This window comes from Solanum pennellii, chromosome 8 (genome assembly GCF_001406875.1).
Source record: "Solanum pennellii chromosome 8, SPENNV200".
NCBI lineage: Eukaryota > Viridiplantae > Streptophyta > Magnoliopsida > Solanales > Solanaceae > Solanum > Solanum pennellii.
The window spans coordinates 62,866,023-62,888,948 of record NC_028644.1 but is presented as its reverse complement, the minus strand read 5'-3'; the positions used below and the strand labels follow the sequence as shown (position 1 = coordinate 62,888,948).

Genomic DNA, 22,926 nt, shown 5'->3' with positions numbered 1-22,926 from the left:
TTTTACTGATACGACTTTTTTTCTCATTCTACAAGCAGCAAAACTACAAATTCCAATTTTATTGAATTACTTGTCCTTGTCCACCACCGCATAGAATAGTCTATAAAGTAAGCTCAAATAGACATGTGACTGGGGGGCTTCTACAAATGCTTCTCATTGCAATACTTCAGCAATACGAATTAGAACCCTCATATATGTGTTACAAAATGTACAACCGAGATGAGCTAAAATACATGTATAAGCAACGTCTGAGTCTTCTTCGGCAAATGTGACTTCCTGCGTGGCACCTTCATGATATTGTTTCCTGCACAGTCCGTCACAAGCTCCATAAACTTACACGAAAATATATCCAAGAAGTTCAATTCTGGGGCTTTAATGACAGCAAACTACAGTTAATAGATTCAAATGCAAGTGTATTTTGGCCCATACAATACTATCAGCTAAGTATATCCCAAAATATGTTTGGATCCACTTCAGGCAACATCCCCCTTAGAAATACCAAGCTAAAGCAATTTTATGATGTGCTATATACCGCATAATGAGAAGTCAATATATGAGATATATAATTGTATTACTCTCCTGGATTAGTAGTACACCTCACTTTGCCCGGGAATGTATGATATACACAGACCTTACCCCTTACCCCATACCTTTGTGAGGTAGAGAGGTTTTCGATAGACCATCAGCTCAAGGAAATGTAATCATAGCAGTGATTGAAAGGAAAATAACACAATAGTAAGATAAACAAAGCAAATGAAGCAACATGTAATAGTAAAAATGAAGAGTAAGATGCTATGCGAACACTAAATAAAGAGGAGGAGACTACCCCCCTGCCTATCCCACAGAAAGTACGACAACACTTGGCTACCTACTACACTTCTACCCTAATCATCAACCTTTAATCTTCCTCTATAGGGCCATGTCTTCAGTAAGCTAAAGATATGTCATGTTCTATCTAAATTCTAATCACCTCCCCTCGTTTTCTTCGACCTGCCACTACCTCTCCCAAAAACAATTATAGTCTACCTCTCACACCTCCTTACTAGTGCATCCACACAACTCCTATTCACATGCCTGAAGCCCTGAACCATCTTAGACTCACTTCTCAACATCCTGTGTGCCACAAAACCACTCCCACCTTTCTGATAAATGGTATTGTTGTATTCCTTGACAATAAGGAATGTTGGCTACCTCCAAAAGTGTTATATAAGGTCTAGTAAAAATAGAATCTAGACTACAGAGAACCTGCGTAATCCAATGTATGAACTCCTTTTTTCCATAATCACTTAAATACCCCTACATATCAAGCATACAAAAACAAACATAATGGAAGATCCTACAAATCTCCGGAATGTATTATGGATGTGTTGTGCATAGCAACTGCAAATGCTTCAAACTTTTTCTTCTTTCACATTACTCAGATGCTTTATTAATTGGTCATGTGATACATTTCTTATGAGCAATTAACGCAAAGCTTCTCGGAGTATTGTCTCTAAACCACACCACAGGATAGTCAATCAAGAACCAACACATAAGTACACATACGCCAAGTCAGTTACCAAGTTAAGATCTCTCCATTTGCATATGTTCCAAGAGCTTACCTTAGAAGGCACAAACAATTTAAGGTACTAAGAACAAAAGGATCTTAACCTTAACACAGAAGAATCAGGATATAATTCGTACATCTCCTATTGCTAAACTTATCACTACAGGAAAAGGTAAAAGATAAAAGGAAGAGAAAAAATATTGAAAGAACTAAGTTCAATATTCTGATCAGGTATAACTTGAACTGTTCCTGAGAGAGCAGGACAGGCTCTAGAGAACTGGAATATGGAGGGCAGTCGCAGCACAATCAAGAGCAGAGGAGAATAGTCCCAGCAGCTAAGCTGCTCAGACTCTTCAAAAATGTCAAGGGGTGCGTGCCGGATTCACCAAAAGTGGTGTATTTTTGGAGAATTTGACATAGGTGCTGCAAGAGTCTGCGCAACTTAGCCCAAAAGTTATTTGGTGGACCACAAAGAAAAAAAATTCTAGGAGTTCTAAAAACAAGAGCAGCCCCTTGCTCAAGATTAAAATGAACTGAATTATCACTTTTTGCTATTGGTGTAGTTCAGAGTATATAGATGATCCAGTGCCTATTGTAGACATTCTATGATCCTTATAAAGATGAAGGAGGGTCTAGGGATAGCTTTTTCTTTTCTTTATCTTTTGTTTTTGCCAGACGTACATTTGTGGAGGTTAGGATATGATGTAAATTTTTGGATACCAGCTTTGAGCTAATGATTGATATACAATTGTTACCTTTATCAAACAAAACAAAAAATAACTAAATTCATGTCATTTAATAACTCAGTTCGCTTTCTATTGAATCTTGGTTTTGTGGTCCAATAGATTAAAGATGCTGATCCTCATCTCTGAGTCCTTTGTGTACTCCTAGGTTGCTCAGACTTAGGTGCGGGTGCTCGATACAGGTACATACCTAGAGGTCAAATTCTTCATGAATTTTTAAGATTCGGAGATATGGATACGGGTGTGGAATTCGCCTAAAATAATCAAATATCTAAAAATAGAATTATTAAACCTAAATTATGAGATATTATGTGGAGCACTCCTAAAGGAGATTAAAGGAAAAGGAGTGACATAGAAATTTCTACATAAAAGGTATTCCATTTTCTTCAATTTCACCTTAGCTTTTGTATTGACTGTGAACTCAATAGACTGGCCAGACTTTTCTCATCGATTTTGGTCAAAGTACCCAAAATCGATTGACCAAATGGACACAGATCCCACACCCACACCCATGTCATATCTACAGGGGTATGGCACCAAAAGTGAAGAGCCCGAGCAACTTAGATGAACTCGTGCTAATCAGATGTTACATTACATTTTTTAGTTCAAATGTATGATATTAAATACTCCCTCTATTCTCTACCCCAATTTATGTGATCTGGTTGGTTGGAATCTCGAGATTCAAACTTATAAAATTTGGCCATGATTTCAGCATAGAAACTTTAAGTTTTTAAAAAATAAAATTTACATATTAGAAAACTATGTAATAGTATAAATCACAATAATTAACAACTTAAAATATCTAAAAGGCATACAAAGAAATATGGGTCAAAGAAAAACTTGGTAGACTCTCAACATTCCAGCTGTGTGTGCCACATAAATTGCTACAGGGGGAGTAATGTTTTATAAAATATTACACTTCTTAATTCTCAACTTTGTAAGCTTAGAACAGAGAACCCCAATACTTGTTGCTTCTATCATTATAAAGTGCTACTAATCATACACCTGGTAGAAGCAGTCTTTGACGGAAGATACCGCAGCCAGACAGCACTATTAAACTAAAAAAAATAGCTGACAGACTCCACGTTATGTTGGAGGAAGCAAGTCCAAAATATGTCGGAATTGACCAATTCAGCAATTGAATGCTCCAAACAAATTTCAAGGGTAGCTGTAACACAGAAACAACACTCAAATCTTTCATCACATTCCATTCAATATCATAGAATTAGCACCAACTTTTATGAAAAAATAGGTGTACCACTTTGCTCATCCAACAATACGATAACATAGTGAGCTTGCTCAACACTCCTATAAGTACAACTTCTTCTACCCTGACCCATAAGTAAGGGTACAACCACAAGATAACAGCTTCACCTATACTAATCTGTTCCCCATCTCTCCTACCAAAATTTAGGCATGACACAGATTGGCATCTACTTAATGCTGGCAATGACCCTTTTACTTCATCTAAAAGAACAGTGAAGATTTGGTATTGCTTAAAGAGGAGAGAAAAATGAAATGACTGAATTAATAGCTAGAAGTTCTTAATAGAAGAATCATTAGCAGCAGTGCTTATACATGGATCAAAATTACAAAAAATACAAAGCACTTACATGAATAAGAAAGAAAAGATAATGTGTGTTTTTATATAACATGAGAGGCCAAGGAAGTAACAACTTCAATACCTTTGATTTGAATAGCAATTCCTCATCATGTCAACACCAAATTCTACTCACTAGGACTGGGATCAATAACCAATATCGCTTGGATCTCCAAGATACTCAGCAATTTGTTCAAGCCGCACTTTGAGTAACTCCTTTGTATCACCATCTCGGATAACTCCAGTCTCCTTCTCACTATCCTTCTCAACCAAGTGGCCATACACACCTTTGTTCCTACCATACAGAACAAGAACCGGACCACCACGTTTAGGAAGAGCCGTCTCAAGCAATTCCTGATCCACACCTTGTATCAACTCCCTAGTTTCATCCATACATATATCACAACTTGTCGGTCCAACCACATCCATAATTTCCCCTTTCTTTAGATACAATCTTCCCCTTTTCAAATCCTTACTTATAATCCTAACTCTGATGTGACTAGCAAGCCAAGATAGTTTATCACTCCTTTCATCTCTACTTCTTCTGCTTTCCTTTTTCCGCTCCGTTGTTGCTTCATCTCTACTTCTACTTCCAGATGACTGTTTCCTAACCCCATCAGGATAACTCTTTTCTTCTCTAATCTTCAATTCTAACAACTTCTTCAAACACCTCTCCTCCTCCACTGAACCCAATTCGGCCAAGTCTCGTGCCTGAAGCTTCACCTCTTTGTCCGCAAGCTTTAAGATCACCAAATCTCCTCTGCTATTCACCTCCAAAACTTCTCCTTTCATTCCCATTTCCTTTCCTCTCACTACTCTCACTTTCTTGCCTACATATAATCCTTTCCCTCCTTTTTCTCTATCTATCTTCTCAATATAACCATCACTATGATCAACTTTAATACCTTCTTCATCTTTTTTCTTAATCGGCTTAACGCCTCCTTCAGCCTTACTACTAGGTTTTGGTACTTCAGGTATGAATCCAATCCCTTCTTTAGCTGTCCACCTTTTATACTCAACAACTTTAACATCCTCTTTCGCGTTCCGACCTATCCCTCTACCTTCAACCCACCCATAACCCTTCAACAAAGCAGCCCCAAATCCCTCCACTGGCATATCAGTATATTCATCAATCCCGTTATGCTCTGGCAACCTCTTCAAATCTTCCTTAAACTTATGCAACATCGGATCAATCACCTGTTTAGGGTTCGGGGTCGGATTAGGGTTAGGGTTAGGACTAGGATTAGGGTTTTCTGATTGGCGGACATTGAGGCCGTAAGAGATTCCATCTGACGCCGGTTCGACTCCAGCGCCAGAGTCAAGTTCGAATTGAAGTGGTTGATCGGCAGCAGAGGCATCCGCTTGGAGAGGGACTTCGAGATTTTTCATCCTTTTGATGGGGCGCCATTCGTTCTGCTTTGGAGGTATTATGAGTGTATCTTTGGTGGAACTAGCTGCAGCTTTCGAAGGGTCAAATTCCGTGACGTACTCTTTTTCGATTGGGTTTGAGGAGTTGCGGGGATCGTCGCCGGCGAAGGTCTGAGAAGACGGATGTCTCTTCAGGTTTGAAGATGGCTTTGAAGAGAGAGAAAACGAGAGCTTCATCGTCGCTGGAATCGGTGACAGCGACAGGAAATTTCAACGTCGGCGAATTTGCCGGTATCTGGATAGAAGCCGAGCAAAGTTCTTCCGTACCGGGAAACGAGAATAGAAGAATGATCAATGCGAGTATACTTGCTCGGAAAGAAGAATTATAATTTTTAAATTCATATATTAAAATATTCTTTAAGCTTATTGTGTTAAAATTAAAATTAAGAAGTTCTCTAAAGAAAAAAAATTAAAACAAAAGCTAAAAAATTAAAAAGAAGAGTGACAAACCATGTGTGCCTCTCTTAAAGGCAAATAATGTTTACTATTATATATTTTAGTATCTAATGAATTAGGTAAGTTATGACATATGAAATTATAAGTCAATGAATTTTCTTTCAAATTCTAATGAGATAGTGAAAAATTTTATCCGTAACAAAAAAAAATTGATACAAATAACTCGAATATAATCTCCAGAAAAATCACCTAAACAAAATAAAAATCTTTTATGCGTATATTTATTTGATTTTCTTAAAAAAGATTAAATATAAATTAAAAAAAGGTTAAAATTTAAGTACTTTTTCATGTTTTAATATATTAGAAGTTTTATGAACTATGAAATTGATATTAGAAAAAAAAATATGAGTATTTTTTTAATAAAAAATAAGTATAAATAATTTTAATATTAGCTTGAGCCTGGACTACAGACTAACAAATATAAGCAATATATTCATTGAAATCTCACTAAGTCAAACTAGAATGGTTTAATGTACACAAATTTCATTATTATCTCATGGAGGTAAAGAAATTGTTATTGAAAGACCCTCGGCTTAAGGGCATCAATCCCAAGTAAAAATAAAAGTAAACAATAAAGAAGGCATAACAATTTATAAGAAGAGCATTGTAAAGTGTACACGAAGAAACAATAACAACAACCAAATAGAATAATAATCTAAACTCAATAAAAAACATATAGCAAGAACTAAAAGGTTACGCCTAGTACTACGACATGCACTAACAAGTCTTAACCTCCGCAAAGCAAGACAACACTCTATCCTTATTAACTTTCTATCTTAATACGTGGCCTTTACTCATTCCTGTCTAAAGTCATGTCCTCGATAATATGAAATTGTGATTGTTGTGTCAAATCACACTTCCTCAATATATGCTTCTTAGGCCTACCTCTACCCCTTCACGTACCATACAACCAACCTTTCGCACCTTTTCATTTAAGCGTCAACACACTTCATCTCTACATATTCAAATTATTTTAATCTCGCTTCTCTCATCTTACTCGTCATAAAAGTCACTTTCACTTTCACTTTCTTCTGGATAACCTATTACTAGTTTTGTCAACCCTAATTTAATGAGCAAAAAAATTAAAATGGATAAGATAATAATTGTTCCTCATCCAATATACCTTTTTTCTAATTTAAGATAGAAAAGAATTTTAGTAATATTGACCAAAAAGAATATACTCCTATTAAATTATAGATAAACTCTAACTGATTTTCTTTCTTTTTCCTACCACACACAAGTCATAAACTAAAATACCCTACAAAATGAGAAAAACAAAATACACTTGAAGCATACTGTACAACTCATAATACAGCTCAGTTTGTTACTTTATAGTTTCCATATTTCTAAATTCTGATCATCAAATATATATATATACACACAAATTTGTGGTCATATAAACAACCACATGCACTTTGGAATTTCAATCAAAATTTCTTCTTAATCCATTTTTTATATGTAAAAATCCCAAATCCACTCTTCAATTTCACTGTTTCTTCTTCTTGATTTGAGAAAATGGAGGGAATTTGTACTAGTTGTTTGTATTCTTCAATAACCCCATTATCAATTGAGTACAGAAACAGAAGAAAACTGTTGAATACAGTTAAAAAAAATCGATCTTTATCGACAAGGATTTGTGCAGCAAGTAGTGTTTCTACTGTACAAACTCCGTCGGAGAAAACTGCTTTGCTAGTGAAGGACATTTCTAGGACTAGCGCTTTGGAGCAGCTTGATATTGAACGTGGAGTTTGCATTCCATTCCGGAAATATTCCCCAGAATCTGTATGAGAATTACTTACTTCTTCTTAGTTTTTTTTTTTGTTTGCTGAAAAGTTGATTTGGGGTATGTGAATAGCATTCCTGGTGGTTATTTGCAAGTTTTCTTTGATATTTTTTGTGGTTTGATCAGAAAATTAAGTTTTTATTGTGTGGAATTAGTTTTGCTTAAGAAGTTTTGAACATGTAAATAAATTCGTAGATAGTTATTTGCTCTCTTGGTTATTTTTTTGGGTATTTATTGGAGAATTGAATTTGTAATGTGTGATTAACATCCTGGGATTATTTAAGTTCTTTGGTAACTTTTGTTGTTTTATGGGTAAGTTAAGTGTGTAGTATGTGAGTTATTTCTCAATTATTTGCTATATTATTGGTTAAATTTTTGTGGATGTATTGGAAAATTAAGTTCATTTTTATGTGGGATTAATTGAAATTTGTGTGTTTGATGCAAATGTTGGGTTTTTTTAGGTGAGAAACAAGGTGTTAGAGTCAAGAGGACAGATTTTTTCTTTGGTTGGTAGAGGAATAGAGATTGTTTGGAGTTTGGGGCTTTACTGGACTACACTGGTGTATGATTATTTGGTGGGTCGTGACGAAGAAGTTGTTCCTTTCCGTGCTCGGCAGCTGAGGAAGCTGTTGTGTGATTTGGGACCTTCTTTCATCAAAGCAGGACAGGTTTGGTGTTTTTAAATTTCTTAAGTTCATGAACAATTGGTTGTTATATTTTTCGTGAATGAGTATTGCTCTACTTGGAAATTTTAGACTTCAGAATCTTAAGCTGGAAAATGATTCTGTATTAGCTGTGTAGCCAAAGAAGATATATAATGCCAGTTAACCATGAAACGAACTGTTATCATAAGAATATACATTGTGCATAGAGTAGAAGACTGTAGAGATGCTATAAATTGCTGAAATTGTGTAGTAAGGAAGCATTTCACACTCCATTGACTGGAAACTCATATAGGCAGTGAAAGTTACTTTAGGATGACTCAGCAACATGATTTTAAGTGTGATGGCCTCTTTGCTAGTGTTCGTCATTTTTTGAGCACAAACAGAAGTCTTTTATTGGGTCACTATTATGTGCACATCGACCGAAAATGGTGAAACCTTCAGTGGCTTATTACTATGCCTCCAAACACATTTAGCACTTCTAAGGGTCATTGCAGAAATAAATATTGCTTGGTGAATACACGTTAATCCTAACTTTAGAGGAACAATGGAACATTTCTATTTTACAGAGATATGGTCAATACCAGTTACAATTGAATTTTTCTTTTCCAAATATATAGTCAATAGTAGTGGAACATGTAAGACTTGTGCTCTGAATTTATTTCACTTGTCTAAGCACATGATTTTTGACTAGTTCCATTCCTAAATATTGTAAGACTGATAGATTGGGTCAAGATTGTTATAAAAAAAAATACAGATTGGGAAAAAGAAATTCCCTTTCTTTTTGTTTTTGGATCAAGTTTGTTAAATCATTCACATCTGTCAGATACAAATGAAAGAGTCGCATATTGAAGATAGAGAGATTGATAGGACTGCTTAGTGAGGTCATATATCATAGCACATGGAGTCAGAGAACTGGTCATGAATCTGAACGTGTCATATGCAGCAGATGCAAGCTATTGTTAGCTATATCTGCTGGTTATTTCTACTGTATGGAAGAGCTAGACGCATTGGCAATAGGGTGCAACTAAATACTAAGAAATTAAACCTCTTTGCTAAAATTGAGTTCAAATTAATGCTTCCTGGTCATCTTATATTTCTTGTACAAATATAACATGTGATAATTTCCAAGAATGTGCACTTAGGCTTAGATGTAATTTCCTTTTGATTTCGCTGTTCTCAGCAGCAATAGTTATTTGTTTATTGTATTGTTTTCTCTGCAGGCAAAGGTATATTATTTAAATAGACTTACAACTCTTTTTGCTTAGCTCTGCTTTGTTGGTTTTTATAAAAGATGGTGGTGCAGCAAAAATATTAAAAGTCATTAAAATTGTCTTAGAAAACAGAAAGTCTGCAGAATAAAATTCAAAAACCTAAATTATCTCGACTAAATTTATCCAACTAAATTTAAACAAAGACTCATGATGCAAGTTCTTCAATGAACACAGATCCATTAAGATCAATGGAAGTTCTAGGAAGAACTCATAGATCCTATAGAAGTTCCGATACCACTTTTGGTTTTTTAAAAGATGTAGAGCAGCAAAAATACTGGAAGTGATTGAAATTATCTCTCAATTTATATTTTTATTTTGAAAATGGTAATTGTTTCTATTTCTATAGAACAGTACATCCTATATACTGAACCGGTATTTACATTAGGAACTCTAATAATACCGACATATCCCTATAATGAGTCTAAGACATCAATGATAGAGACGGTATCATTAGAGTAAATTTGATTACACCAAAAACACAGAGTTAAAATGCAATTCAGTTTAACTTGTTGCATACTACTCTCCCTATTCTCAAAAACTCTTAAGGTTCCTCCCTTTCCATATTGTCCACCAAATAGTGGCAGGGACAATTCTCCAGTTACTTCTGTTTTTTGCTTGTGTCCCTGCTTCTTCACTATATAGAGCCTGTGAAGTTCTCCCAGCATGGACCAGGAGATGTTTTTAAGTCTCAGGAACAGATTCCACAACTGGCCAGTGACTTCGCGTTGGAGAAACAAACGATTGACGGTTTCTGCAGTTTCCCCACAGAAAAAACATCTAGAGCAAAGTGTAATTCCCCTCTTCGTTAAGTCTCAATTATTATTATGGACAGGCCACAGAGGGTCTAAATAGCCAACTTAAAAACAGAAAATCTGTAGAATAAAATTCGAAAACCTAAATTATCTCAACTAAACTACTTAATTTTAACAAAGTTTACTCCTGCAACTAAACAACTTAATATCCTAGTAAATCTGCATTAACAAAAGCAATTTTCAACACATTTAGCTTACCTAATTTCTTGTTCATTTATACTTCTGTTCTGAAATCTTGTTTATTATATTATATATATTGTACTTTGTCTCTGCTTTTCTCTCCATTTTTTGCAATAGCATACATGCATGTATTTCTTCCGGTTAGTTAACTGTTATTTTTTTTTACAGGTACTTGCGAACAGGCCTGATATCATCAGAGAAGATTACATGAATGAACTTTGCATTCTTCAAGATGATGTTCCTGCCTTTCCTAATCAGGTAACTAGATGACAAGTGAGGTGCAGGTGATGCATGCTTTTGTTACATCGAACACTTTTCCTTTGAACAGAAATCATTGACAATGATGTAGGTTGCTTTTAAAATCATAGAAGAGGAATTGGGCCAGCCTCTTGAAGCTGTTTTCAGCAAAATTTCTTCAGAAACTATTGCAGCTGCAAGTTTGGGTCAAGTATACCGAGCTACTTTACGTGCTTCAGGGGAAGAAGTTGCCATAAAGGTTGACCGTTTCCTGCTTGCTTGCACTCTTTTTTTCTGTTGAGTGTTGACCAATTTTATTGCTAAATCTTGAAGCCTTTTATCATATCATCAATGTGTCACCACACTTTTGACATTTCTCTTTGACCTTCCTTTATAGTCATTTGGAGAACACCTGATGCAGAACTAAAAACAGCAATAAGACGATTGTCCACTACATAAATAGCTGAAAAATATCTGGATGGCCATTGAATATAGTCAAGCAGTAAAGCTTTTTAGATTTGTTAAGGTCCAATATTTCACACTCGACACAAATGTTCATAGAGAAATCATGTGTGTTATCTAATCGTTCCTTTTTTATGCTAGTTTCATATACATATATGCATCTCATTTGAAGCATCTGGCTGTTCTTAGAAGCTTCAAAGAATTGATTTAACAATATGATGCAGTGGTATTCATAATTGGGTTTGCTCTTTCCTTTTAGGTGCTAAGGCCGCAAATAGAGCCTATCATCTACAGAGATCTTTTTCTCTTCCGCACTCTAGCTTCCTTCTTGAATGGCATCAGTCTACAGAAACTGGGGTGTAATGCTGAGCTTATAGTTGATGAATTTGGTGAGAAGCTATTGGAGGAGTTGGATTATACCTTGGTAGTGCTGCACATTCCTATTTTTGCAATTGAATGAGGAAAGAAGTTTTGCTTATTTTGGAAGTCTTTCAATGTTGTGTTATGTAATCATCCCTCTTCTTTTTCCTTTCTAGGAAGCTCGTAATATCGAAGACTTCTTGGAAAATTTCAAAGATGACCCTACTGTTAAAATACCTCGGGTTTACAGACAGCTTTCTGGTTCACGTGTTTTGGTGATGGAGTGGATTGATGGAATTCGGTGCACTGATCCACAGGTGTGGATCTTTAGTTTTCCTCAGCGTGCTTTGGGATGTCCTCCTTGTGTTAATACATCGTCATTCTTGTGACTTAGGCAATCAGAGATGAAGGAATTGATATAGATGGATTTTTAACTGTTGGAGTTAGTGCAGCCTTGAGGCAGCTCCTCGAATTTGGCCTATTTCATGGGGACCCTCATCCTGGGAATATCTTTGCTATGCGTGATGGACGCATTGCCTATGTGGACTTTGGTAATGTTGCTGTGCTCAGTCAGGTAATTTGATGGATCGACTGTATATCTGGTATTTAGTTAAAGGCCTATCCCATCGGTAGCCACCTAAAGTTGGCATCAATTTTCACTTGGACACCTCAAGTAGGCTTATTCATTTTAAACACTTAACTAGGGGGACGTTGTGTCATATTGACATGTTTTTGACAACCAACCAAATATATAAGATATGTGTATTACACTCGCCGATGACGTGTCAAAGTAGTGAATTAAATAATGACATGTGACATATATGTAAAAAAAATATATTATGAATAAAAACCCATTTTAAAACTATTTAATTAATTAAAAATGTACCTTTCAATAAAGAAGAAAAAGGGAAAAAAATGAAATCTACAACACCTTTATTTTTCTCCTCCATTTTCATCCTTCACCATTTACACATCTCCTCCTCCTCCACTAACCGCTATTACTTTGATGCCTTCTTCTTCAAGTTTGAAGATTATCACTACCATCATCTTTTTCTTCAAATCTATATAACCAATATGAGTCATAAGCAAATACCCATAATCTAGCTATCATACTATAGCCCGACAAATATTATCCATGGTAAAATCAGATTTGTTTATGAATTTACTTGAAATGTGTTCATCAAAATAGAAAAAGTTAAAAGCTTTGAGAAGCAGAAATTAGTATTTCAAAAATTAAATCTGAAAAAAATTAACTCAAATAGAGAGAGGTGAAAGTAGACCAACAAACATTTAAAGGATTCGGTAAACTTTCCGGCAATGAAACTATAAAAAAAATTAGATGGAAAAATTTGATATCATGAAGAAGATATATGCTCTAGACATATTTTTTGGTCCTTCCTTAAATTATTTTTGTTGATATATATAATTAATTTAATTTTCCATATCAAGAAATGACAAAAAGAGGAGAAAGTTGAATATACTATGGTGGCAAGATGGTGGTATATGGAGGAGGAAGTGTGGGAAGGAGAGAGAAGGAAGAAAAAGAAATAAAAAAGTTTAAAAATCATAAAATTGTCTTTCACGCGGTCAAAGTAAGTGTAACACACATAATATGCTAACTCAACAAAAAGTGTCAAAATGACATAATCCGATCCTACTTAAAGTGTCTAAAATGAACATCATCTAGTTGAAGTGCCTATGTGAAATTTGGTGCCAATTTTAGGGGGCCACCGATGGGTTTGACCTTAGTTAAATGATGCCTGATGTGATTGGCTTTATGTGTATGTGTGTGTTCAATGAGCATGCCAAATACAGGTCACAAGTAATCCCCGGCAATCTATTATGGTCTTAGAATAACATATGGTCATGTATTCATCCTCCTTAGATTACCTAAATCGAAAGTTAGGAGGTCAAATTTGCTATCATTGACCCGAAGTTATTGCATGCCCAAATGCATCTATTGCTACATAAGTTTGAGGTATTTGTAAACTATGAAACTCTGAAGAAGGTGAGAATTGAGGGTTTGTAATTGCTGATTATTGGGTAAACTTGATAAGTAGAACATGTTGGTTAATATCAACTTGCTAGTATAGGGTTGTCTAGATTCTGCAAGTGGTTGCAGGCCCTTTCTTTTAACCGCTGTAAGGGAAATGGAAAGAAGAACACCCCTTTTCTATTTTGGATGTACTATGAATATAGTATTCCTTGTGGCTTTGCATGGTCATTTCTTCTTTGATGATATATGTGATGATGATAATAATATTACAATGTTATGCTAGAAATCTCAAAAATCAGAGTTTCCTATGAGAAACTTCAGTCAATGTGCTGAAAATCTTCAATCTCTTTCCTTTCGATGCAAACTGAATCATGAGAGATGTATTACAAGATATGATGCATAATATCAATCAGGAAGGTAGTGTTCAGGTGATATTTTGTATTGTGAGCTGTGAGCCTCACCAAGAGAATGATCATTAATGTGAAAGGGAAGGTTCTGGTGTTAGAGGCTTAGCTGACTTCTATCTACAAACTGGGATTAGTCCTGCTTTCTATTTGGTCATTTTGTGCTTCAACTTTTTGAATTGGAAGAATCCATATGAGGAGGTGTAGAGAATAGAAGACTAGGGGGTAGACAGGAGGTACCTAGCGAGCTATTCTACTGAATTTCACCTAAATTCTCAGGTTCATTCCAGTTCCAATCTGTTTATTGTTGCTTTAAGTCTTTGCTCAGATGAACTTTCAACCACCTATCTGTTCAGAGGAGAGACTCAATGCCTTAACTATGGTAAAGAAAATTAGAAGAGAAGAAGATTTTTTCCAGAATAATGACCTAAGATTAAATGTTCAGACGAGGGACTCTGTCTGGACTCTGATTTCATGAAGAAAAAGAGAGGAAGATTTTCCAAAACAGTGGCCTGTAATTCAATGCTAGAGGAACTCAATACCTAAACTTGTAGCATGAAGAGAAGGAAGAGAAGAAGATTTTGAGTAAGGGACTCATTACCCAAAGTCTAATATCATGAAAAAGAAGAAACGAAGAATACTTCTTAGTTCAGAACCTAAACTTCAATTTTGCAAAGAGGTGTTTAGCTTGAAATGTCACCAAAATAGGGGCTAGAAAAGTAGTGCGCTAGACGTTCATTGAAAAGAAACACAAGTTTACCAGAATGGTCATCGAAAGGGGCACGTATGCTGCCACAATGGTCACCAGAAAAAAGTGTCTAGCTGTCAGAACAATCACCGGGAACTAAGGAGGCATGGATAGTAAAACATAGAAAAGAAAGAAAACCTTCAACGGGGGGTGGGGGGTGGGGGGTGACACAAGACCACCCTGCAGTAGGCAAAAGTTACTTGAATCTCTACCAAGATTATAGGGACTGTTGTACCATATGAAAAGAGAAACCTCTCTTGAAATTAGTTTGAGGAATAATGTACAAGATCAGCTTCTCATTTTAGAGTCTTATGTATGTACAATATGTTAAATAATTATTCTCTTTTATCTTTTTTGTTTCATAAAAAAAAATTCTCTTAAACAAACAGGGTTAGTAAATACAAAATATTTTATGGTATCCTTGTGAATAGAATGAAACACCCTCCAAAATTAGGGTCTGGATACATCCTACCTTCCCCAGGTTGTTGTTGTACCCTCCAAAATTCTCCTAGTTTAGTTCACTGAGTCAAGAGTTCTATGGAATATTATTAGTTCTCTTTACTTTCAACATGTATAATTGCCCGGAGCTACTTGTCTACTTTCCAGTTGGCCTGCAATTTTGATTCTCTCCGTCTGTCTTATCTTTTCAGCAAAATAAACAGATTCTGATTGATGCTGTTGTCCATGCGGTGAATGAGGACTATGCTGAGATGGCAAATGATTTTACCAGGTTGGGATTCCTAGCTAGTGGAACTGATGTTGCCCCTATTGTTCCAGCATTAGAAGCAATATGGCAAAATTCGCTTGAAAAAGGACTTGCCGACTTCAATTTCAGAAGTGTTACAGGTACCTTGAATAACTAGCTTTGTTAATGGCTCACTTTGCTCTTGATCCTATTAATTGCACCCTGCTCCCAACTTCTAGAAAATTTTGTGTTTTTTCCTGTGTAGCCCCTTAGTTGGTTATTATGCCCTTTGAAGTTGGCACTAGTAGATATGTGAAACTAAGCAGCTAAGAACGATAGACATTGTGATAACGGATGCCCTAAACAACAAGCTCTCACCATTCAGATCCTTATGACACCTAAAATTTGCAGCACACTTTGTTGCACCAAGATAGAGATTAAGCTATGGTTGTTTTTCGTAACCGTTTCCTTCTTTCTATACTGTCCATTGTAGAAATTGATAACCTACTAATGTGAGCTTAGTATTTCTAAAGTAAGATATTTCATGCTTTGACTGGTGCATGCTTGCATCATTCCATCAATTCATTTACTGGATTAGCATCCTTGACCAGGAAGAGAGTAGATACCACACAGCATCTTGGCCTTGGGTATGGCCTATAATATTATAATTGTAGCTTCACTTGGAACACTGCAGTTTTAGAGATGAGGTGGTCTTTTGACTGGAAATTTGAGCTGCAACCTGCCCCATTGCCTAATTCATGGGATGCAAGGATATATATTATAATCTTCTGTTTTGCTGATCAAGCTGTTCACTGAGAAAACATTATGGAATTAGGTATGTTTGGTAATTGGAAAATTCCACAAAGAAGTCATTTTGTAGTGGTTGTTTACTGGAAAATATTTTTAGGAAAAGGGGGAAGTTGACTTCACTTAAAGGTGGAAGTAATTTTCCTCACCAATAATCCAATTCTTAGTCCATGTCACTTGCTATAACCAACACTTACTCGATAAAACACTATCCAACTGACATTATTATGAATCTTTATTGAATATTGTTTTACAAAGTACTTGTTATTCACCATTAAAACATTGAAAAGTAAGTGAGGAAGCCACTTAATTCCCTGAAAAAACATTTTCCAATGTAACATACATTTTTACTTTATAGGTTTAAAGAATTTAGGTATCGTGAAAAATACAGTTCTGAAAGGATTCTATATTCAGCAAAAACCTTCTAATACATATGTGTGATATTCTCACATTGTTAGACTGCTCAGACAGTGACCTTGCAGACTGTTATGATTACTAATCTGTTTTTCTTCGTTAGAAATAAGCATTATTAGACTTATTATAGAGATTGAGTAATTAGGAAAATTGAAAAATCTTGTTAGCTGGCTTGAGGGTAATTCTGGTTACAAAACCACATAAATATCGGTTAAACTTATAATGATGACATACTTGTTTACATGCCTGATGTGTTTTATTCTGGGAGTGAATGAAGCTTCAGATATATTGCCTATGCTCTGTTGATTTACTCATTTTGTCTCTCCCTTATTCTTGATGTTTCACCTAATTTTTATCATTTGTCATGTCCTCAAAATACTAAAATTACTGAACCAAAACCTTTCTTTTAATCAATAAAACTACAGAATTTATATCTTCAGCCTGAAAGTTGCAGCTATACCTTCTATTCTGTCACTCTTCCAGCCACAGAGCTTCTCATGCATCATCTCCATACCTAGGCTAGGATCTTGATTGAGTTGAATACCATGGGCATTCAGATCCTTATCTTGTTCTGTTGATAAGTTACGCAGGGGTCATTGATGTAGAGATTAGTAATGCTAGGATTAGTATTGCTGATTATTTCTTTTTGAATATCTAGTTTGATATATTACAAATTAGAAATTTTCTTCCTATTATGAGTGTTAGCTTTCATCAATTAATAGTTTTAATCCATGTATTACTAATATCCACATTCTGATTTCACATTTACCTCGTTTAAAATATTTACACAGATTCCCACATATCTCTTATCCATGTAATATTTATAAGGAAAACAAAAAGGAGTAATTAAACACTATTCTCAAAAATATCCACATAGAAATCAGCATTAAGTTATAAAATGTTTGATCCCAAACCCAAATTTTTTATATATGGAGGACAAGTGGATGACAGAAGGGGTGACCAGCCCTTATGATTGTGGTGTGTGGAGATCAATCAGGAACTTATGGCTACTGGTCAAAGATAGAACAAAATGTAAGGTTGGTAATGGAGAAAAAGTGGCCTTCTGGAATGACATCTGGTGTGGACAGGAGACACTCAAACAAGCATTCCCTGAGCTACATAGTCTGAGTCAAGCACAGGAAGCATTAGGGGCAGACTTATGGACAGGACAAGGGTGGAATTTACATCTGAGAAGAAACTTAAATGACTGGGAAATAACATCCATAGCAAGATTTCATGACACAATGGCTAGGGCTACTAATCAAACAGAAGAGCAAGATAGACTGATATGGGAAGGAGAAAGGAAGGGAGAGTTCACTGTAAGATCTGCATATCGAGAATTGAGACCCACTGAAGAGCAACAAGCAGGATGGCCTTGGAGGATGATCTGGAGAAAGAAAATCCCATCAAGGTGAATTATTTCACATGGCTTTTGGCAAAGGAGGAAGTCTTGACACATGAAAACTTGAACAAGAGGAAACACAACCTTTGCTCTAGATGTTATTTATGCGAAGAACAGGTGGAGACAGTCAACCATCTCTTTTTACACTGCAAATGGACAGATCAATTATGGCAGATGTTCATTCACAAAAGGAAGATCAAGTGGACAAAACCAGGGATAATCACACAAGTTCTAAAATGCTGGAACAGTGATGGAAATGCAGGAAAAGAGGAGGAGAGATGGAGGATTGTCCTAGCATGCATTTGGTGGACAATTTGGAATGAAAGGAATGAAGATGTTTGAAGGAAAGAACAACAATATTCAGAACGCCTAGATCTTTATAATTTTTGGTGTAAGCAAGTAGTAATAAAAAATTCTGAAGAGGTTTCTAATGTTATTGACTGGCTGTAACTAGAAGATATTAGGGCTGATGTAAGTATAAATTTTTGGAGGGGAACTACACTTTGATTTAGTATATCTATGGATATATAGAAGTAAATGTTACCTTTCTCAAAAAAAAAAAATCTCCTAAAACCCAAAGCCAAACTCTTTTATGAAATATGCAAAGTGATTTGCTAACTACAAATTGTCCTGATGAATATAAAAATCTTTTACCATTATTTGGTTCTTATAATTGGCATTTGTGACGATCAATTCCACTAATTAGGACTGCACCAGTATTTGCTTATGCTTTGCTGTTTGAAGACACCTGGATTTATCAATTTAGAACTATGATGCAAATGCTACCAGAGAAAGTTCATTCTAACATTGTAAATGATATTCTCGCTGCAGGCAAATTCAATCAACTAGTTTACAACTATCCTATTCGAATACCAGAAAGGTTTTCTCTTGTCATTCGTTCTCTATTGACTCAAGAAGGAATTTGTTTGACTCTGGAGCCTGGTTTCAAGTTTCTAGAGGTAAAACATCTGGCTTTTCAGTTTGCAACTTCTGAGGAAAAATGTTTGTTTACTATTTTGTCCTCATTAATAAGCCATCTGGTAATGTTGTTGGTCGGAAAACTAGAGAAACTTTTGCACTAATCATTCGAATTAACTTTAACGCATTGATCCACATGCATTAAGTTTGAGAACAAAAAGGAAACCTAGACCTGCTTGGAAAAGATTTTGAAATTTGGTATTACTACTGTACTAAAGTAGACTTCAGCTCATACTCATGGCCCCTTGAAAGTTCTAATGAAGCACATTCTGTATTCTACTCTGCTTCTTACGCAGTGTAGCAATTAAGGCTACGGGCTAATGCAAATAAGCGATGAATCATAAGGCTATTGTGGTTTTAGGTATACACACATCAAATAATATGAGGCCTTCTGCAGAAAATATTTGATTCTAGTAATATTACTATATATGCATGCTATTTTGCACAGTTTTCTTATGTTTATGCTATTGATAATCATGAGCATCAAATCAGGTCGCCTATCCTTATGTGGCAAAACGTCTCCTAACAGATCCTAACCCAGCTTTACGAGAACGCCTTATACAGGTTGGTTAGTGATCTCTTTGTTTTATCATGCTTTATGAAGAGCGTACTATTTTCTATTTAACCTCATGCTCGACCTTCTTTAAACTTTTTATTGATGTTGTATTTGACATACGAGATATTTTATATATTACTCTTCAACAAGTGTAAAATTAAGGCTCAGATAGTTTTTTAAGTTATTTAAAGTAACTATTGATGAATGCAAAGAGTTGCTCGAGTAAATAACGTCATTCTGAGACATTTCTAAACAATGGTGTGTCCAGTTCTACGGCTTACCTGACCCGACGTGTTTGGGGACAATGGCTCAGCAGTTATGATATACTTAACTTTTGACGTCTTAACTTTTTTCTGGAAATCAGTGTCGAATTTAATTCTAGAAAGGGTAACAATTAAAATTACTGTAGTTAGGTCAAGGATAGTTGCAACATGTATTATATATGGTAATTTGTTTAGTTTATGAGAATTGTAAATCCAGAGGCAACCTGTAGTAAGTATCGGTAGAAAAGGGACCAACCTTGACGGATCTAAAGTTTATCTTGGAGAAAATGGATCCAATCTGCTCGATATAATCCTTGCCTTTGCAGCTAGCATTCTTTCTGATGGATCAGATAAGATTGAAGGTCAACTACAGACCTCCTGATACCTAACTCATGCCTTATCCAGTTTAAGAGACAATATTATTTCTATTGTGAGAAAGTGGTCAACCTCTTAAACTATACTGTGTCATCAGTTATCTGGTCAATAAGTCATTAGGATGCCTTTTTTCTGACCGTAAATAGGGAAGTCATTGAAGTCACTTTCTGGGATAGTTTTCAGCCTTTTTGCTGTAGTATCATCAGTATAGATGGTGGTTGTTAACAATAGACAGCAGCTAGTTGTCGCTTTTTGCCTTGCTAGGCTTTGTTTCTTCTACTTTTCAATGATTTGCCGAGAACAAACTAGGGTCAGAAAATGAAAGAATTTAACAAGACTTGTCATGTGGCAGATATGTAGTATTTGGGTAGTCCTTATCTAGTCCAACTTCAGCCCAAACTTTTGAATTTTGTAATGGTTATTACAACTTGGTCAACCGAATTTTCCCACAACACAGTTTATCCAAAGTTAAGGTGATTCTGGTCCTTTGAGACCACTGCTAACAAACTATGATGAGATTTTATTTTTTTTCAGTAGTAGTTGGATTGACAGTTGAATCAAGAGGGAGACTTTTTTTTTTATGACAAGAGGGAGACTTTTTGAAAGAGTGTCTGATTGAGTCTGGGATGTTCTTCAACATCAATTAGCACCTAGATATTCTAGAGATACATTGTGATATCTTCTTATTCATTCTGGATCTGGAGTTACCCTAATAATCATATGACTTCATTCATCTAGGTTGGAAGTATCCATCCTCCATTAACTGCCCTTTCCCCTCCCAACTCTTACAAAAAGAAAGGAACTTATACGAAAAGAAAGAAGAAACTGAGGGATCCTTGATTAGCTTAAACAAATGGCACATCTCTGAAACAGTTTCCTGTGCAAGCTGTTGACTTTATTTGGTTGCCTCGCGGTTATTGTTTTCTCTGCTTCACTTGTTAGGTTCTGTTCAAGGATGGTCTCTTCCAGTGGAAACGACTGGAAAACCTAATATCTCTTGCAAAGGAAAATGTCACGAAACTGAGCAAAAACCCTGCATTTCGAGGGAATAATAGGTACTTCTTGGCACTCCCTTTTTTACTGTTTGACGTAGTATACCTTTCGCATTATCCTGTTCCACTATTATGTGTGACTTTTCACATCTTCTGGTTTGTTTCTTCAGAGGAGCAAGCAATCATTTGAAGAATGTACAGAAGTTAGACCTCACTGACACAATCAAGGATGGAGCTCGACTTTTCATAATTGACGAAGGAATTCGCAGGCAGCTTCTTCTTGCTTTGACCGAAGACTCCAAGCTTCACATTGAAGAAGTATGTAATATCTGATTGATAGATAGTTGTCTTATGTCAGAAGATGCACAATTCTAATGTGATTGCCTCTTGCAGGTAGTTGATGTATATAGACTGCTTGAAGACCAGGTAGATGTACCTTCAATGGCTATGGAACTAGCCCAAGGTACACTTTTTATTTTCATAGAGTCTACACTTCCATTTTTCATAGTCTTACTTCCAGTTAAATAGGTAGATCATACATTTCATAATATATGATTGATCATGAGCTTTACATGTCTTAAAAAATTTTCAGACTTACCATCCGTTGCTCGAGATATATTGCTTTCATGGAGTTCCTCTGTATTATCAGACAGATAGTCCCCTTCTGGTGCATTCCTCGACCAATGATATTTCAATCTGTTATCATGATGTAAAGTTGAGTTCTCCCTCGCCCCTTCCCCCTTCTTTCCCTTTATTTCTTCGGCTCTTGATCACATTTTTCCCATGGGATCAAGGTGCAATCTAGAATCTGCAAAGTCTTGGGTGAATATATTTGTATAGTATATGGTGAAGCGGTAAAGAGATGAAAGTAGTGTAAAGTGAGAAATTCATGTCAATAGCACACATTTCCACAGGTATGATGCAACAAACCTATAGAAAAGATAGCATCATGTATAGCAGTGATTCTCATACAGTTCTTGTTTGCTGAAAACATATTTCCCTAACTTTAACATACAATTGGTTTCTACTTGTGGACATTCAGAAATCGAACCCTTATTGTTCTTGATTTTATTGTCTGAAATGCCCATTGCAATGTCAATCATTGAGCAGGATCTTGTTACCGTGGCACCTGTTATGTCCGGCGCATAGGTGTTGAGTCCAAATCCCCTTGTCACTTCTGTTCTGCAGATAATAAGTCTTTTGGCATGTATAAACTTGGTGCCTGCACATCTTTTTCACTGAATATAAGAGGAGTGATGTGTTGTAAGTATTCTTTTTGTAAGATAAATGTTACTCCGTATTGGACAGTAATATATTTTCTATATAATATAGTATCCTTAATGCTCTAGTTTGATTAACTTTGAAACACAGACGAAATCTTGAAAAATAAATAACTTAACATCACTTTGGGGAATGTATGCTCGTAATTTATTTTATTATTGTCTAATGGGAATTTGAAAATTAAGTTGCATCTCATCACATTTAAATCTAAGATTGAAAAAAGAGAATTAAAACAACACATTAGTTTGTTGAGAAATACACTTGTTTGAGAAACTCTGAATTCAAAGTATTGAGTATCTTATATATACCTTATTATATACCAAATACTTAGATAGTATTAAATTATTAATTTGTATCTCTATTCAAATGCAAGTCCATATGTGTAATTGTTGACAATCTAATTAAGACAAGACACAAATGCATATGGTAACATGAAGGAATCTGAAGTCTTACTAAGTTTCTTTTATAGTTCTTTTTTTCTT

At 35.5% G+C, this 22,926-nt stretch overlaps 2 protein-coding genes across 4 annotated transcripts; one reads left to right on the top strand and one right to left on the bottom strand.

Moving 5' to 3' along the window:
* Positions 1-44: 44 nt before the first annotated feature.
* LOC107028604 (protein MOS2) lies at positions 45-5,657 on the bottom strand. 2 transcript variants are annotated; one of them, XM_015229738.2, is made up of 2 exons: positions 3,975-5,657; positions 45-304 (listed from the first exon to the last, which is right to left on the bottom strand). In XM_015229738.2, exon 1 carries the CDS (start codon positions 5,492-5,494, stop codon positions 4,037-4,039), a length of 1,458 nt encoding a protein of 485 aa, XP_015085224.1. In that variant the 5' UTR covers positions 5,495-5,657; the 3' UTR covers positions 45-304; positions 3,975-4,036. The 2 variants fall into 2 exon arrangements, with proteins under 2 accessions (XP_015085224.1, XP_027774710.1); XM_027918909.1 differs by lacking the exon at positions 45-304 and adding an exon at positions 3,115-3,457.
* Positions 5,658-7,033: 1,376 nt separating this feature from the next.
* Positions 7,034-22,483, top strand: LOC107028623 (protein ACTIVITY OF BC1 COMPLEX KINASE 1, chloroplastic). 2 transcript variants are annotated; one of them, XR_001457859.2, is made up of 15 exons: positions 7,034-7,555; positions 8,018-8,224; positions 10,653-10,742; positions 10,834-10,980; positions 11,443-11,607; positions 11,720-11,860; positions 11,938-12,117; positions 15,342-15,537; positions 18,831-18,958; positions 19,470-19,541; positions 21,114-21,226; positions 21,334-21,481; positions 21,557-21,626; positions 21,756-21,877; positions 22,274-22,483. XR_001457859.2 is itself a non-coding variant. In XM_015229765.2 (14 exons), the coding sequence occupies exons 1-14, from the start codon at positions 7,289-7,291 to the stop codon at positions 21,818-21,820; spliced, it is 1,989 nt and encodes a 662-aa protein (XP_015085251.1). In that variant the 5' UTR covers positions 7,034-7,288; the 3' UTR covers positions 21,821-22,483. The 2 variants fall into 2 exon arrangements, 1 of the variants encoding a protein (XP_015085251.1); XM_015229765.2 differs by having other exon boundaries at positions 21,756-22,483.
* The last annotated feature ends 443 nt before the right edge of the window (positions 22,484-22,926 follow it).